This window comes from Saccopteryx leptura, chromosome 2 (assembly GCF_036850995.1).
Source record: "Saccopteryx leptura isolate mSacLep1 chromosome 2, mSacLep1_pri_phased_curated, whole genome shotgun sequence".
NCBI lineage: Eukaryota > Metazoa > Chordata > Mammalia > Chiroptera > Emballonuridae > Saccopteryx > Saccopteryx leptura.
The window spans coordinates 262,717,348-262,736,319 of record NC_089504.1 but is presented as its reverse complement, the minus strand read 5'-3'; the positions used below and the strand labels follow the sequence as shown (position 1 = coordinate 262,736,319).

At 37.3% G+C, this 18,972-nt stretch overlaps 1 protein-coding gene across 4 annotated transcripts in view; it reads left to right on the top strand.

The window, feature by feature from the left end:
* Positions 1-18,972, top strand: part of ABL2 (ABL proto-oncogene 2, non-receptor tyrosine kinase) — a 74,132-nt gene that overhangs the window by 33,156 nt on the left and 22,004 nt on the right. For 2 of the 4 annotated variants that reach the window (XM_066361638.1, XM_066361636.1), the window contains exons 1-2: positions 10,882-10,995; positions 17,558-17,728. In XM_066361638.1, coding sequence (XP_066217735.1) covers positions 10,884-10,995; positions 17,558-17,728 — 283 coding nt within the window. In that variant the 5' untranslated portion in view covers positions 10,882-10,883. Of the gene's footprint in view, positions 1-10,881; positions 10,996-17,557; positions 17,729-18,972 lie in introns of those variants that run through there. The other 2 variants (XM_066361637.1, XM_066361635.1) reach the window with 1 other exon arrangement.

Here is an 18,972-nt window from a genome sequence, read left to right as displayed (position 1 = left end):
TCTCGTATCTTTCCTCTTGTTGTTAAAACAAAAGGTGCTCTTTAAAATTTCACAGGGAGAAGCAAAAGGTAAGGGCACTGAGAAGAGGTCAGGGGATGATCTCCCTTTTATATTTCTCTCCCTTCTCCTTTTTGCTGATAATCAATAGAAAGATTGAGGACTATATATAATAAGTTGTTAGAAGGTGGTAAGACTACACTGTGCACTGAATGAAGTAATAGTCACATATATAATGTGTATATTTCAAAGTAATTTCGAACTAATTCTCAGGTGTACATACAAATACAGGGGATTTCAGGGAGGAATATCAAAAGGAATTATTGTACTGGAAAAGCTTTGGGTTCATCATATGTGCAAATGCGGGGGCTATAGTAAGATTATTCCTTCATCCAAGGCAAGGAGGTAGGAGTAGGGGGAATAATATGTTCCTAAGGCATGCAGGGGAGGGAGATTAAGGAAGTCAAAGGGAGATAAAGGAAGAGAGCCTCTTCGAGTGAAGACAGGTTTTGCATAGGTCAGTATAAAAAAATGGGATTTTTTTCCCCCTTGCTTTAGTGTTTTTTTAAAAAAGAGGTTTAAGTATCATTGTAATTAAAAAAAATATATTTGTTTTGCTTTCATATAGTCACATATCCAGTTAGTGTTCAGATGTTTTTAACCGTGTATGTAACCTATTAAGATGTAAATATTTGGGGGGTGGGATTATTTGTACATTAGTTTTTGTACATTAACCCCTTTGTAGCCCAGTCCAAAGTGGGTTGTGTTACTAATTGGTTAATAAAATTGTCTGTGATTCTGCACAGATGGCTAGTAGGTACAGAGCCAGTTACTAGTCATATATCAGAACTGTATGTAGCCCCTTAGACTCAGAAAACAGACTGACCGCTGTCAGAGGGGAGGGGTTTTAGAGGGCTGGGTGGAAAAGGTGAAGGGATTAAAGAAAAAAGAACTCATGGACACAGACAACAGTATAGTGATTACAAGAGGAAAAGAGGGAGACAGAAGAAGATAAAGGAGGGGGGATAAATGGTGACAGAACGAGACTTGAATTTGGACACACAATACAATATGCAGACGATGTATTATAGAATTGTACACTTGAAACCTATATAATTTTCTTAACCAATGTCACCCCAATGAATTCAATAAAAATTAGTTAAAACTTATTGTTCCTTAAACAGAGTAGTTGTTCAAAACTTTATGACTGAATGAGGGTTTCTGTTTGTATTAAGTTCATACTAATACAAATTAAATTTCCACTTTCTATTGAATTTCTTTTTTTTTTTTTTTTAAGTGAGAGGAGGGTAGATAGACTCTGGCATGCGCCTGGACCAGGATCTATCTACCCAGCAATCCCCGTCTGGGGCCAATGCCCAAATCATCTGAGCTATTCTCAGGTCCCGGGGCCATGCTCAGACCAGTCAAGCCACTGGCAGTAAGAGGGGAAGAGATGGAGAAGGTGGAGGTGGGAGAAGAGAAGCAGATGGTCACTTCTCATGTGTGCCCTGAGTGGGGATCAAACCCAGGATGTCCGCACCAGGCCAAGGCTCTCTCCACTGAGCCAACCGGCCGGGGCCTCTCAAATACAACTATGTTGGAGATTGTGTGTTTTTTTAGAGAAAGGTATTATTTAATGTTTGATCTTAATGACTAATGTCAACTAAAGAAAAAATACTAAATGTTTCATCATCAAAAAGGATTTATTTGGGAAAAAGAAAGGGTTGCAACCCAGTGTGTGCAGACATAGCAAGCCACAGGCACCTCTGGCCTGCATGCCAAGAAGGGCATTATTTACAGAAGGGAAAAGGAAATCAAGGGAAGGGGAAGTTATAACCATAGAGCTTTATTATAAAAAGATTTCTTCAGTAGGGTTCTGGGGTGTAGGGTTCTTGCAGTTAAACCCTATCTGCTCCCAGGATTATTTGCTTAAAGTTCCAGTTAGTCTTTCTCACTAAAATAACCTACCTTTATTTTTTCTATAGAGTTGGGTAGAGTTAAAACAATTTTTTTAAATAATTCAACAAGAATTACTTCAGGTTATTTCCTATGTTTGACTTTCCTTACCTATCTTTTTCATAACTGTTTAAATTCTTTGGTTTTGACTTTCGATGCCTCTCCTAGTGGCGGTGTGCTTGGTGTGTGAGAAGGACCGGTTCACACCCTTCTGTGTGCAAAGGAGTTTTTTCTTTTTATATTATACTTTCATGATTTTCATTTGGAATTACTTTTTAGAAGTGATATTTGTCTAACTCTCAACTTTCTGAAAAATTAAGACAAAAAGAAAATGGGAGAAAATTTAACTTGAAGGTCTTTTAATACTATCCAGTATAACCAAGTAAATCTATTTAAAGATCGTGTCCAGGGAAAAATAGCCTTTATCATCCTCTGTGAGTACTGTACTGAAACTTAAGTCTTGGGTGCAAATGGACTGTGAGTCAATAAGTACATTCACCAACTCAATGTTCATTCACTTGACTATATTACTTGGCTCATAGAGTAGACTTACCATTTTCCTTATTGGATATTTTTGGCACTATCCATATTATTTAAATGAACTAGAATTTGGCTGAAAATTTGAAGCCTCAACTGGACTAGTAAGTTGTGCTAGTTAGGGCCATATAGCAGTGTTTTTCCAACCTTTTTTTGTTAATAAACTTTTTTTTTCTTCTTTTTCCAAGTGAGAGTAGGGGAGATACAGAGACAGACTCCCATATGCACCCCAACTAGGATCCACTCAGTGATCCCATTTGGGGCTGAGGCTCTGCCCACCTAGGACCATGCTCTCAACCGAGCTATTTTTAGGGTCTGAGGTGGAGGCTCCACAGAACCATCCTCAGTGCCTGGGACCCATGCACTTGATCCAATCTAGCTATAGCTGTGGGAGGAAGCGGGGTAGGCAGAGAAAGAGAAGGGGGGGTTTAGAAGGAGATAGTCATTTCTCCTGTGTGCCCTGACTGGGAATTGAACCTGGAACTCTACATGCTGGGCCAACACTCTACCACTGAGCCAACCAGCCAGGACCTTTGTTAACATATTTTTAAAAAGAACTTCTAAAAGATCTAGGTGAGAAGAGGATGTGACTGTAAAGAAAAGCAGGAGATGTATCATTTCTGTATCTTATAAATAGGTAGTGATTATATGTATATATACCTTTATTAAAATTCATAGAACTAAACACTAAAAGAAAGAAAATGGCGCCTGACCAGGCGGTGGCACAGTGGAGACCCAGGTTCGAGACCCCGAGGTCGCCAGCTTGAGCGCTGGCTCATCTGGTTTGAGCAAAGCTCACCAGCTTGAGCCCAAAGGTTGCTGGCTCGAGTAAGGGGTCACTCAGTCTGCTGCAGCCCCCTGGTCAAGGCACATATGAGAAAGCAATCAGTGAACAACTAAGGTGTCGCAATGAAGAATTGATGTTTCTCATCTCTCTCCCTTTCTGTCTGTCCCTCTCTCTGATTCTGTCTCTGCCACACACACACACACAAAAGAAAATGGCTGTCTACGCTCTTGCATAAGTTTTGGGTGACATCTGAAAACTTTTTCATCACAAGTTTAAATCATTGCAAATTATATATTTTTGGTGTGTTATAAATAGTGACATTTTAAAATAAAAGTGTTACATCACTTAAAAAAATCTGTCCTGGAATCTAAATACCACAGTGATTTATCACTTACCATTATCCATTTTAAAAATTACATGAACAGACTCTTTGATAACAGCTGGAAGTTGTAAATTATTCCTGTTTTTCTTTGGACTTGTATTTCTGTTTCATTTTCCACATAGAATTTATCTTATGTTGTATTTTATTGACTACTCAAATACCATATCATAATTCTCTGCATCGAAGATGGGTATATAAATTAAAATCAAATGTTTTTTAAAATTTCTGTTTAAAATATTTTATGATTTAAAATTTTAACTTAGTGCACAATCAAAACTATATTTTTTGATAATTAAAAGTAAAATTGTATTGGAAATGCCTTATATCAGCTATTGCCACACAAAAAAAATGCTACATAATAATCCAAAGATCTCATTCTTCCCTGTCTTGAGTCTGGGTCGGCTGGGGTTTGGTTGATCTCGGCTGAACTTGACTGGGTTCAGCTGGATTTGGCTCCAGGCTCATAGGTTTGTTGTGCATGTCTTTCCATCTTCTCATGGAAATAGAGGAGGTATAATAGTGGTAAGAAGCAAGCACACACAAAACTTGTTAAGGCCCCAATTCAAAATTGGCATACCGCCCACACAGGCAGAGAAAATCACATGGCCAAGCCCAACAACGGGGCAGAGAAATATGCTTTGCCTGTTCCTAGTGGTAGGTAACTTCCAGAATTTTTTTAGCCAAAGATATGGATATATAAGTCAATAACAGGGAGAAACTAAAAAATTGGTAACAAATATCCAACTTATTCTGTGCACCTTTTAATAAAATATAATGTGGATGATATTTAAATGAGACATCTAAATAGAGATCTGGGGCAGTAGGAGTTAGCCAGGAAAAGTGGGGGTGGAGACAATGGGCAGAAAATACTTGGGGCTGAGGGAACAATAATCGATAAAAACAAAGGAGCGTTTGGGGAACTATTGAGTTGAGTATGTCCAAAGTATATGGTGAGAGGTCAGGTGTGTCCAAAAGAGAATAGGAAGGAGACTAAGGCCAAGGTCACTCACTGCAAAAGAACCTTTTATGCTGTGTGAGGGAGGTTAGATTTTAAATTCAGTACACTAGGAAAGTTATTGGAATGTTTTAAACAAATTAGGAACATGACCATGTTTTCTTATGCTCTAGAAAAAAAAATCATCTTGGCTCTTTATGCATATTAGATTGATGTTATATAAGACCAGAGGCTAAAAGATCGAGGAGGAGACCATTGCAAAACCCAGGTGGGCCCTGGCCGGTTGGCTCAGCGGTAGAGCGTCGGCCTGGCGTGCAGAAGTCCCGGGTTCGATTTCCGGCCAGGGCACATAGGAGAAGCGCCCATTTGCTTCTCCACCCCCCCCCCCTTCCTCTCTGTCTCTCTCTTCCCCTCCCGCAGCCAAGGCTCCATTATAGCAAAGATGGCCTGGGCGCTGGGGATGGCTCCTTCGCCTCTGCCCCAGGCGCTAGAGTGGCTCTGGTCGCGTCAGAGCGACACCCCGGAGGGGCAGAGCATCGCCCCCTGGTGGGCAGAGCGTCGCCCCTGGTGGGCGTGCCGGGTGGATCCCAGTCGGGCGCATGTGGGAGTCTGTCTGACTGTCTCTCCCCGTTTCCAGCTTCAGAAAAATACAAAAAGGAAAAAAAAAAACAAAAAAAACCCCAGGTGAAGAATGAAGGTGACCTAAACTAAGGTAGACACTTTGGGCTGGAAAGAGATGTTGAGCCACAGAGAAGTAGGTGAACTATTTTCAGCCCATGAGTACATTGGTTACATTCTCTCAATTATATATAATTTTATTGATTGATTGATTGATTTTAGAGAGGAAGGGAGGGAGGGAGAAAAGAGAGAGAGGAACATCTGTTCCTTATGTGCCCTGACAAGGGCTCGAACTGACAACCTCTATGCTTTGGGATGATGCTCTAACCACTGGAGCTATTAAGCCAGGGCAATTATAATAATTTAAATGTTAGAGAAAGGGCAGTTTTTCAATTAATATATGTTCTTAATTTTTAATTTTATAGATGGTGTGAATGTTAGTGTATGTTAAAAATGATTTGTAAATAGTAAAGTTTATAACAAATGCCAATTTATATCAATATTATGCAGGAAGTTTTTTGTTTGAATTTCTTGGGAAAAGAGTTGATAAGTGAATATGCTGTTTTGTTGTAACTAGAGAAGCTCAATTTAACTATTACTCAGTGATCTAGCATGTATTGTATATATTTTCTATTTCCTTAGTTTAACTCTTCTGTTCTCTTACCTATAACCCAGAAATTTCAAAATATATATTTGTCTGAAAGAAAAATTCTTAAAATTGTTACAGTTCTCTAATGGCTTCTGATGACTGACCAGCAAGATAAATCTGAACTTCTTGATGTGGGATTCCAGGTTCTCCAAGATCTGGTCTTTACTGTGTCTCCTAGTTTAATTTTCTTAACACTTCATTTCATTCACATACCCCCTCCACACAAAAAAACAGAAACCCTGGTGCAATTCTAATTTTCAGTTTCCAGAATGTACTATGTAGTTTGCTGTCATTTATCACCTTTCACTTGGAATGTCTTCATCCTCATTCACTTTTACCTACTTGAGATATTTGGAATAATAAAAAATGACTTGTGTGTCTTGAAACAGGAGGTGATAACATGAGTGTCAGATTTAACCTTTCCAGTTTAGTAATATACCCCTGGTGCTTGTCATAGTGCTTGCCACTAGTGGGTGTTCAATAAATATTTGAATAATTAATACATTGATGAATTATTATTGAGATAGGCATTTTAGAATTTTCTGTAGATTGAGTTATTTTGTCTATGTGTGCAGACACATTCATATACATTCCATGCACAGAAACGTGCGTACGTGTGCAGTTGTTGCATGCTTCCACAGTGTAAGTGAAACAGCTGACTGCTGGGATTATAGAGGATTGTATTATAGATCTTTAGGAATGATCTAGGTTTATTTGTGAGTCCTTCCACAGGAATGTCAATTCTGAGCTTGCATTGAAGTCATTGTACCAGGTGCTAGCCTCATTGACTTTGGGAATTCCATGAGGGAAAGAGGACTGGCACATTCCTTTCATCCCTTAGATATTTTATTGTATTTTTTGCCTGAATAACATAGGCAATGATGTCTTTCTGCTAAGATGCAAAGATCTTGGAATGTGGAATTCCACACATTTCATGTGTTTAGGAAAGATCTTAGTTTCCTTTAAACTTCTGTCACATTCTGAACAGAGGAGTATTTATATATAAAATAAATGAGGAAATTTTAGTTCTTACCTGTAGGAATTACTAAAATTTAGTGTTCTCTGATGATATACTTATGACATGAATTTCAAAATTGTATTTATTGAGGTAACATTGGTTTATAAAATTATATGTTTCAAGTGTACATTTCTGTCATACCTTTGTATATTGCATTGTGTGCCCACCACACGAAGCACAATAATATTCCATCACTATATAATTGGTTTCCCTTTACCCTTTACTATGTCCCCCCCTTCTGGCAACCACAATACTGTTGTCTGCGTCTGAGTTTCATACAAGCAAATCAAATATAATACATTAACAAAATAATACATCATGATCAAGTGGGATGAAACCAGGGGCGTTCCCTGGAATACTAGTCTTTTGAGAGGCTCAGTGGAAAGACACTGAGAAATCAGAGATATGCTATGTGCTCTGACTGCCTGTGGAAGGCTCCTGAGTGTGAGTTTAATGGCTCCAATAAGTTTGACATTCTTTGCTCAAGGCTTGTTTTATTCAGGGTTTTTCTGACTTATTTAACTATGGAATACTTGGCCTGTGACATCTACTTAACCTACTTTATGTAACACACATTGGAAATACTAGCTTAGCATGTTACCTTGAATGGTGTGATACATGATAAATATTCATTACTTACCAAATAAATAGATGTATGATTTCATTTCTGGGGTAAATCTCACTTGGTATGGTTTATAGTTCTTTTCATATGCTCCTGGATTTGGCTTCTATAATTTATTAAGGATTTTTGCATCTGTATTTATAAGGGATATTGGTTTGTAGTTTTCTTTTTTGTGATATATTTTCTGGCTTTATTTTTTATTAAAGTCATTCTCTACCCTCTGTGCCCTAATTATGGAAAAGGCCTTATATTACCCATTTCCAGCCTTGGGTCAGAGGTCAGTTTCACTAGTAAGTGCAGAAAGCTAGACAATCAGGTGATTGGCTTAAAACATTATGGTTTGGCAGTTCAGGGCAAGTAGTCCCTGGCATAGGAGGATATTTAAGAAGGCATATATGCTTTTGCAATACTACTATGCTTCTTTTGGGCCCTGCTGTTAATAGGGTGGCTTTAGTTGTTTTCAGAGTTATTAATTGTCCATGATTTCAAGTCTTGTAAGTGCCAGAAGCAAAATTTCAAATCTTACTCCAAAAGGATTTTATATTTTTATCTTTCGGATACCTTAAAGTATTCTTTTTATTTTTTTTCTCCTTCCCCTTCACATCCCCCCCCCCCCTCGAACCCCCCCCCCCATCCTCCCATCCCCCATACCTCTCACCTGATATTTGACTAGTGGCCTGGAAAGACATTATTAGTAGTGGTGATGGTGGTAAAAGTTTTTTTTTTGTTGTTCTTGCCCTAGGATTTTTTTTACCCCACATCATAAATTAGGCCAGTGCTAATGGTAAACATTACTATGAGTCATACATAGTACACATAGTCATATGAACACATACTATTCACACAGTACTTATAGTACTATGTATTCATAGTTTGATACTGACAAATCTAGTACAACTTACATTAATGTAGAGTTTTATTAACCAAGATATATTATTAAAATTTTTCAATAATTTTGTAATTTCAGTGATAGGCTTGTTTTAAGCTAGAGAGAAATATAGAATTCAGCAATGAAATAATAGGGATTAAATGTTGAGAGTGTTTTATAGATTATTTGAACAAAAAATATGTTTATATAAATCTTAAACCAAAAGAATTTAGTAATTTGAAGTAGGGTTGTTTTTTTTTATTACCTCTAATACTCATGCTGTAGGGGGAATTCTGTTGCTTTGGATAGCCAGCAGTTACTGAAATAAGGGTAATGAATAAGTTCTTTGTTTCTCTTAGTTAAGTCAATTGGAAATATGTGAGTTCAGCCAGCAGGAAATAGCTTGTAGCCAGGACCCAAGTATAGGGAGTGTAGTATATGCACATAGACATGCCTCTTCATAAATATTGTAACACACCACCGGTCTGAAGCAAGAAAAACCAGCATTTTTGATTTTTAGCATCACATGAAAGGATTGTTATGTTACTAGGTTAATTGCAGAGCAGTGACAAATGTCCTAAAGCCCTGGTTGGCAAACTGCGGCTCGTGAGCCACATGCGGCTCTTTGGCCCCTTGAGCATGGCTCTTCCACAAAATACCACGTGCGGGTGCTACCTCAATAAGGATTGTACCTACCTATATAGTTTAAGTTTAAAAAATTTGGCTCTCAAAAGAGATTTCAATCATTGTACTGTTGATACTTGGCTCTATTGACTAATGAGTTTGCCGACTACTGTCCTAAAGGGTCAAGTCAGAGAACCTTTAGAACTATGAAATATCTCCTAATGTATACCCACATATACATTACTTTTTTGTGTGAGATGTTTGTGAGGTGAACCATACACTAAGGGAAGACTTGTTCTGCTCATCATTTGAGGACAAATCAAATGTAAAGGCATAGTCGACCCTGGCTGGGAAGTTTAGTTGGTTAGAGCATTGTCCTGACATGCAGACGTTGTGAGTTCCATCACCACTCAGGGCACATACAGGAATCAACCAATGATGACATGAATGAGTGGAACAGCAAATAGATGTTTTTTTCTGTCTCTCTCTCTTCCTTCTCCCTTCGTCCCCCTCCCCTCCTTTTTATGGTTGATTCGTATTCCATTGTATATATAGACCACATTTTGTTTATTCATTCTTTCTTTATTCCTGGTCATAAGAGCATTTGAAAACATAATTGTTGATAATTTAAATAGCAGATTTACTGATTAAATAGTATATCATATGATATAGAATATAGGTATGTACAGAGCATAGATTATGGAGCCCCTTTCCCTTATATTTTTCATAATCTAGTGAAGGAGAAATTCAGCCTGGTATTTGAAATTCTGAGTCTTAACTGAGGTAATCATTAGTCATTTAACTCTACTTTGCTCATAATGTTAACAGTACTGGCTTTATAAAGGTTAATTTTATTGAAAGTGAAAGTTTTGTTTTTTTTAAACTATTAATAATTACCTTCATCAAAGTCATTTGTCCTTTAAGGTTACATTATAATTTTGTTTCAGCTTTATTGAAGGCTGTTTCAATCCTACTAGCCTGTAATTTTATCCTGTTATTTTTATTGACTTGGTTCCTAGCACAGTAGTTGGTACATAGTAGGTGCTTAATAAATATTTATTGAACCAATAAATGTTTTTAGCTGTATAGTTAAAAACATTCTTGTGTTATTTTTGTAGCTTATACCACTAAACTTATTCATTATTGGTAGATGCTACTAGTTTAATTTTCATAAGGCATTCCTATTTTTAGGTTCTTAAATTTTATTTAACTTTGTTCCTATATTTTAAAAAAGATTAGGCTTTGTCTTTTAAAAGTTTTAGCATTGAGAAGTTTTCAACACTACCATGCAATGCTTTTTTAACCTTTACGAAGCAATAGTATCAACTGTTAGGGAAAGCAGTCATTTCTGTGCTTCTGTGCTTATGAATCAGATTCTATTTATTTGACTTTGGATTTGTAGATTCTTGTACTAATTTAAGTGATGCAAAAGATGAGTCTTGTTAGGCTTTTTAAAAAGTGGAGTTGGTGTTTTTATTGTAAACAGATTTTCTCCAAGGAAAACGTCTCTAGAGTCTCACTTCACTTCATCATCCATTTAAGATTGAAATCCCATATATACATACTGGTCCCTGTGTATTTTATTATTTGTCACCCAGATGTGTGTTGGTTTTGACTTGTATTTTCAAAATAATCCCTGAGGTTTTGAAGTAACTCCATTCTGACTCAATCTTTTGCAAATTAATAGACGTTTTCCTTCAGTTACTCCACCCACTCTGGTACTTGTAAATTCCAACTCTTCTATTGGTTCCCTCTGGCCGCTGAGTACATGAGTCAATGTCACATGCATGTGGTAGTGCTTGTTAGGGTGGAATTCTAACACTTCCTCACAACAGAGAACAGTTGAACTTCTGTGCTTCTGGGCAGAGGAATGGTCCTGGGGACAGTTCTGCTCCCACCTAACAGTTATGGCAGAGATCAGGACCTGTCGCTTTGCTGCCTGTGCAGTGAGGCCTCAGAAACTGCTCGACCCAACCTAACAGGTACGATTCTGAGGTGATCGTTTGGGGTAGGGTAGGTAATCACAGTAATCAAATGTGAAGGGAAACTTCAAAAATTAATCTTACACATTACTATTACTGTTTTCCTTCTTGGCCAGTGACATTTCTTGTGTGTGTGTGTGTGTGTGTGTGTGTGTGTGTGTTCTGGTATTTTACAGTAGGACTTCAGTAAGTACTTTTTGAAAGAGAGTAAATGAATAATATGTAATATTTTGTGGTATTAATAAGATATATATGGCTTGATATGAAGAACTTAAACTATATTTTGAGAGCTGTTGAATGATTTATCCAGCCCCCTTAAATAGTTTTTAAAAGTGGTATTAAAAAGTATTAGTTTTTAGAGACTGTGCAGTCAGGTAAAGTAGAATTCTGGCAGGATAAGCATTTCTAAAATACTTTGAAATGCCTAAGCTGAAAATGTTGTATATTAATTTTTCCAATTTCTACCTGACAGATTTCTAATTAAACTGATAAAAGTTATTGAATGACTAATTGGTGAAAAATATTTTTGAATACAATTAAATACTACATTTAGGAATTATCTCTGAATTTGAATTTGAGTTTCAGTCTGGATTTTAACTTGTTTAATCCTTATAATTTACTTTGTATAAACTGCTATTTCTGTGTTTAGCTTTATTTTTATTGTACCTGCAAGCGTATCATTTGAAAAAAGTAATAAAATACTTTTTCTTAATAGTCATATTTCTGCTACCTGAGTCCTATACCCTATAAAGGAAAATCAGAGGCTTCTGTTTTCTCATCATAAGTCTGTGGTGTACTTCTGCAACAAGGATTAATAAAAGATTAACTTGCTATTTAAGGTACCTAATCTATAGTAGTCACTTCCCGTTGTTCAAAGAGAAAACATTCCCAGCCCACACACTTGAGTTTGGGTGGGTGCAGTACATCTGAATCATCCAGATGTTTCTGTTTTAAATTGGGGAGGAAAGTGGTGTAGACTACACCCACTGGTTAACACTATGCCATTTACTTGCTTTCTCTATGGGATTTTTCCTGTCTTTATCGACTTTATTTCTTGGCTTGTTTTTCTCATTTAGTTCTTCAACTCTGTGATTTAATACATACATGTTCATTATGGCGTCAGGAAAATGTTAGAATGTTTTTTGTCTCTGAAAAATTTCCACTTAGTTTTGCGCTAGAGGTAGGATGGCGTTTCAGTGGATATCCTGTGCAGACGGATTGTACGGGAAGTTGACCCTTAGTTCTCTGAGAACAAAAGACTTAAGTGGGGAGAAAGAAGAAAGGAAGGAAATAGAATCTTTTGATTTGACCAAGGAAAGAGCATAAAGCCAGAGACCGGGAGAGGGGGAGTAGGGAATAAAAAGGGTTGTTTTCCAAGTTGTGGTTCTTTAATACTTTGGCCCCCCCAAATTACTTTTATCCTGTATTTATTATTTTGTATATTTCAGAAATGTACAGTGTTGTTTGGTCTAAATATGGGTTGGGCAAAAGTGGGTTTACAGTTTGTATGGAAAATAATACAGTAATTAATAAATAATACAAGAATAAACTCTGTTTCATGTACTCACAACGGTAAACTTACTTTTGCCCACCCTGTACACCTTTTAAGTTTACATAAAATTGTGCTGTAGGTCTCATTGTCGTTTCTTTTTTTGTCAAATAACATGGTTTTTAAGAAGCTGACTTGCCTTTACAACCCTCCTTTGAGCTTGGTGAGTTCCTCTCCAGCACAGATGAACTGCATGTTGCAGACATGTTTTGCACTTTGACAGCCTGTCATCCTACTGTCATCAGTGCAGAATTCCTGCTCATCCAATTTAAATGCTCTCTCTTCTCTGACATCAGAGCTGTTTTCTGTTCTGTCCTTTAATAGGATCCTTTGTGAGTGCATGATTCATTTACTCAAATCTTTTTTTGAGAACCTCTTATATACATGTGCTATTTGGGTGCTTGGAATTGATCTGTGAACAAGCAGACAGAAATTCCTGTCCTCATAAAACTGATATTCTAGCTGTGGGAGTTAGAGTGATGCATGTGAATGTAATAATAAGTACATTACATATTTTGTAGTAGTAAGAGCTATGGAGAGAAATCAGTTGGGAAGAGAGACATGGGGTATGTGGGAATGTTGTCAGGAATAGATGAATTTTAAAATAGGACAGTCAGAGAATGCTGCACTGAGACAGTACATTTGAGTGAAGTGTCATGTGGGTGTCTTAGAGAAGAATGATTTAGGCTGAAGGTAAAGCCAGTACAAGGGTCCTGAGGCAGAAGTGTGCCTGCCTTCTTCAAGCAAGGCCAGTGGCCAGACTGAGATAAATGAGGGGAGGAGCAGTAGAGAGATGAATTGGGCAAGTCAGGTTGTAATAAAGGGCCTTGCAGGGCCCTATCAGCACTTAGTTTTTCTCTGAGACAGGGAGCCGTCCCAGAGCTTTGAGCAGAGGAGTAACACAATCTGACTTATGCTTTAAAAACTGGCCAGTGTGTTGAGACTAGATAGTAGAGAGCAAGGATAGAAACGTGGTGGTCAGTTAGAAGTCTGCTTAGATATTCTAGGTAGGAGCTGATGGTGGTGACAGGGTGGCAGTAGTCGGGGGGTGTGAGAAATTAACAGATTCTGACTATAATTTTGAAGGCAGTGCCAATAGAATTTCCTGATGGATTGGATGTGATATGTGAGAGCAAAAAAGGAGTCATGAATGATTTTAAGGTCTTTTTGTCACCCTTCCAGCTCATTGATATAGTTGACATATAAGAGTATGTAAATCTAAAGTTGGTGATATGTACATCACATAATTACCATTTCATGTGTGTGTGTGGTGGGACATTTCTGATCTCTCTTAGTAACTTTCAGGTACTTAGTACAGTATTAACTATAATAACTATGCTACACATTAGATTCCCAGAATTTATCCACCTTATAGCTAGAAGTTTATACTCAACACTTTCAAGGTTTTTGGCCTGAGCAACTAAGAAGATGAAATTGGGGAATTCTGTGGGAGAAGCAGGTTTGGGGAAAATAATGGAAAGTAGATATATTTTGTAAATAGTAAGTCCAAATAGTGGCCTATAATCTTTATATTCTGCAGCTCAGCCAGAGGCCAGTGTATATAGTAGATGTTCACTAATGCATAGTAGATGTTCATTAAAATGATCAGTTTTGTAAACTTCAAATTTTAATATACTGGGTTTCACAAAGTGAAATACATGGCATTTGCTGTTTTGGGCCTACAGTGTTTAGGAGTTGGTTTTAGTGCCTGCTTGATTACTATTTCTCACTTGGTCCTTGATAGTACAAACATTAAGTTATCCTGGATTTTTATTGTTCTTACAATTTTAAACAAGGGGATTTCTACTTAAAAAGAAGGAAATGTACTCGAACTGTTGGATGATCATTAAACAGACTAATAATCACAGAACATCATAATGTGTTACCACCATCCCTGGCAAGAAACATCAATGTGGATCATGTTATACAGTGTGTCCGTAAAGTCATGGTGCACTTTTGACTGGTCACAGGAAAGCAACAAAAGACAATAGAAATGTGAAATCTGCACCAAATAAAAGGAAAACCCTCCCAGTTTCTGTAGGATGATGTGGCAGCATGTGTGCATGCGCAGATGATAACACTATGTATATACAGCGGAGCAGCCCACAGCCATGCCAGTCGAGATGTGGACGGTACAGAGGAAAGTTCAGTGTTTTCTGTGGCTCGCTAAATTCGAATCCGTGACCAAAGTGCAACGTGAATATCGGCACGTTTATAACAAAGCGCCACCACATAGGAATAACATTACTTGGTGGGATAAGCAGTTGAAGGAAACTGGCAGTTTGGTGGAGAAACCCCGCTCTGGTAGGCCATCAGTCAGTGACTAGTCTGTAGAGGCTATACGGGATAGCTACCTAAGGAGCCCTAAAAAATCTGTGCGTGAGCCCACATCGAACTGCACTGAATAGGTATGAAATTGGGAGAGTTTTCCTTTTATTTGGTGCAGATTTCACATTTCTATCGTCTTTTGTTTTCCTGTGACCGGTCAAAAGTGCACCATGTCTTTACGGACACACTGTATTTAGTATAGAACCTAATAAATATTATGAATACTCTCTACTTTTGGCAATTCTCTACATGTTAATGATGGGTTGGCATTTCGTAGCCTAGTGGAAATTCTACTAGAGTTGATCATTTTTCATTAGGATAAAGAAAAACATAGTACATGTGGCCAGTTTAAGAGATGTTTCATATAATACGGTGTTTTGTTTATTAATAATCCTAATTGGTCATTTTAGTTTATAATACAGCTATTCCATTCACTGTAACTCTGCCTTTAAACAAGGAGCAACACATCTGTTTCTGGGCATATGTTTAGGTTTGTCATAATATTCTTAATGTTAAAACAAAATTTAGTTGTGGAAATTTGAAGATAGATTTCTTTTTAAGAGGAGAAATAATGTGATGAAGTGAAATAAACTCTAAAACTGTTAGGAGATTTACAGATCACAACAGGCATTTCTGTCTATGTTGTGTAGATAGAGATGAAGCTATTTTAAAACATTGGTTAATGCTATTTTAAGGTTAAAATACATGTCATTGTTTACTGTCACATTTTTGTGTAATTTGGTCATTCAGTTAGTAGTTATTGAACCAATATTATGTAACTTCTTGCTAGAAAATAAAGGTACTGTTCTTATGCCACAGAACACATGGTGAAGTTTGGGAAACAAGCAGGAATTGAGGATATTATAAAGATAAAGGGTATTAATGCAGCAAGTGTAATGCTTTTGGAGAGCGACGGGAAGAGGAACATATGAGGCTTCCTAGGGGAGGCTGGATTGGAACTAGTGTTATAAAGTGAGAAGTCAGCCAGTTGAAAAAAGGGTCAAATGAGACCACATTCTAGGTGGACAGGATGGTGTGAACAAAGGCTGAGAGGTAGGCAACATCATGGTGTAATGTTAATGATTAAAATGGGAGGTGTGGAGTGGGGAGAGGAGAAGCTGCAGAAGGAGGTGGAAACTTGGTCCTAAGGTCCTTGATGGCAGTGTTAAAGAGACTTAGCCCGGTGGCGAGCTGTGGAAGAATCATAAGAAGAGTGACGCGGTCACATTTGTGTTTTGAATAGATCACTTTGCCCACTGTGTGGAGGATGGATTTGAGGGAGACAAGAGTAGCGGCAGTGGTCCAGGTGAGAGGCGATGGGATTGGCACTGAGGCCTTGGCTGCAGAGATGGAGAGGAGGGAATGGGTTTGAAAAGTAATCAAATCACAAATACAAAGCTTTTCCTTCAAATATGATAAAAATAATTTTATTTATTTTTTAGATTTTATTTATTGAGTTTTAGAGAGAGAAGAGAGAAAAAGAAAGGGAGAGAGAGGGATGGGGGAAAAGCAGAAAGCATCAACTTGTAGTAGTTGCTTCCTGTATGTGCTTTGACCAGGCAAGCCCAGGGTTTCAGACCTGCAACCTTAGCATTCCAGGTTGACACTTTCTCCAGTGCGCCACCACAGGTCAGGCTGATAAAATTAATTTTAAATTAAAAATTAGTGGTGGGGAGAGGAAGAGAGAGACATAATAATAGAAAAATGTCACATGACATAGTGGTACCATAGCTGCTAGAAACAGTTTCACTAATTAAGAAAATTGCTGCTGGTAGAACAGTGTATTTTTAGTATAATTGACCTAAGCTGTAAGAAGGTGGAATAGGGGTAACCTGAGTGTGTAGTACAACTAAACTTAAGCGACCATAAAGCCATCAGGAAGAAACCAGGTCTTACGAGGCTTCCACCATTACCCGCGGTAGAAACTCAATAAATGTCCATTGTTGGTGATATTTTCTAGAGCCGCCAATTAGGATATTGATATTTTACAAAAGTGTACCACCTAGGAAAAGAAAATAGGGTAGAATTGTTTTCATTAAAACAATTGCAAGTTATTCTAAACAGTGCATGGTAACAAAGGTATTTTGGAGTGGCGAGAATATTTTGCATTAAACATTTTTCTGTTGTTTAACAGATAATTTTAGGGTTTTTTTTTCTTTTCTAGAAGCACTATTTTTCCATGTATATGGAGGGTCTGGATTTATATGATATGTACATATTTCTTAAAATGTATCTTTTTCACAATTTGTTTTATATGGAGAGAGTAAAGAAAGGAAGGACTTTTCAAACATAACTATTCCCTTTTAGACCCACTACCATCACCACTACAGAATATCTTGTATTTTTATAAAATGAATTTTCAGTTCTTTTTGAGATTTCTTTTTTTCATTTTGAGAAAACTGCTTTTCCTATTAATTTCTGATTTTGTTGATTATGTATAAATCATTGTTAAATGTGTTCCTTTTCATTTTGTGTTTTCATTCTTGTCATATTTTCAACAAGTAGACTTTTCTTGTGTTTAGGAGACAGTGCCATTTGCTCATTCTTCATTATTCCATGACTATGGTTATGTTTCTGCCTGGAGCCATCCATCTATTCCAGCAGCTAAAAAACTGTGTATGTACTGAATTCAAATGCAATCCAACTGTTAAACTTACTGGAATTCCTTTCTCTTACGTCTTTCAGAAGCCTTGCACCGCCCCTATGGTTGTGATGTTGAACCCCAGGCACTGAATGAGGCCATCAGATGGAGCTCCAAGGAGAACTTGCTGGGAGCCACCGAGAGTGATCCTAATCTCTTTGTTGCACTTTATGATTTTGTAGCAAGTGGTGATAACACGCTCAGCATCACTAAAGGTAAGCTGCTGAATAACATCCTCTCACTCTTCAGTGTCCATTCGTGATTAGGAAAGAAACGGGTCTGTTCTAGATTCTGCCTCCAAAATTAGCCTTTTTTTTAAACCTGTGAATGAGATAATGCCACTTTGTTTACTTTATAGGACTTATTTATACACTAGAAAAATCACAATATATACATAAACTTTCCTCATTCTCAGAATTTGTATATGAGATATGCCAGCATTCATCTGCCACAAAGATAAGGTTCCCTCTCCATCTCTTCTCACTGATGGTGGCTGAGTCATGTTGCCGGACTCCAGTGCTACCCAAAGTGTTGTTTGTGACTGACTGCCTGTCTGAGAACTATTTGTTGCCAGTTTGCAATGAGATTAAGAACTGCACTCAAAATGTGAACCAACTACATGTACATCAACTAAGTACAATATTTATTATTTAGTTCAGCTGCCATTTTCTTTTTGGGAGCAAGACTTTCAGCATGAAGATAGTAGTCTATTGATTCACAGTCTGGCACAAGCCTCTTATTGTGGACCTGCTTTGAGCAGCACTGGCCTAGACTAGTGATTTTCAACCTTCTTCATCTCACGACACATGTAAACTAATGACTAAAATTCTGTGGCAAACCAAAAAAATATTTTTCACCCATCTGACAAAAAAAAAAAAAAAAAAAGTATGCTTTTAATTCATTCACACAGAACAGCTATTGTGTTGGCTGTTGTCATTTTTTAAATTTGACTATCTAAGGGAATTGAGGTCAGTGTTCCTGACTAAATTGTCAGGTACTGCATGTTTTAATAATTCCTGTGGCACATTGGTTGAAAATCACTAGCTTAGACAATTTATCTCTCATTTGTGTTTATACAGATTAGTGAAAGGAATAGTAGGAAGGGTTTCTATTGTAGTAATACTCTCAGAATAGTAATTTATTTTAGTTTATTTCTGCAGTAAATTCTTATAAAAGGGAACACTGAGAACATGACCAAATAACATAATTGGTTTTTTGGAACAAGGATAGAAAATATAGAACATTATGAGTATGGGCCACTGTCATTGTGTACATGAATTGGATTGCTAATTTGCCTAAACTTGTTATCTTTTGAACCTATGAAAGTCCTACTGGGAAAAAATATATTTCAGAATAATTTTTAACTGAACAAAATTGTAATGTCAGTGATTATTTGTTGGACGAATGCCTTTTATTTGTAAGGTTCAGAATGAGGTATTAAATGGGAGTGGATATACCA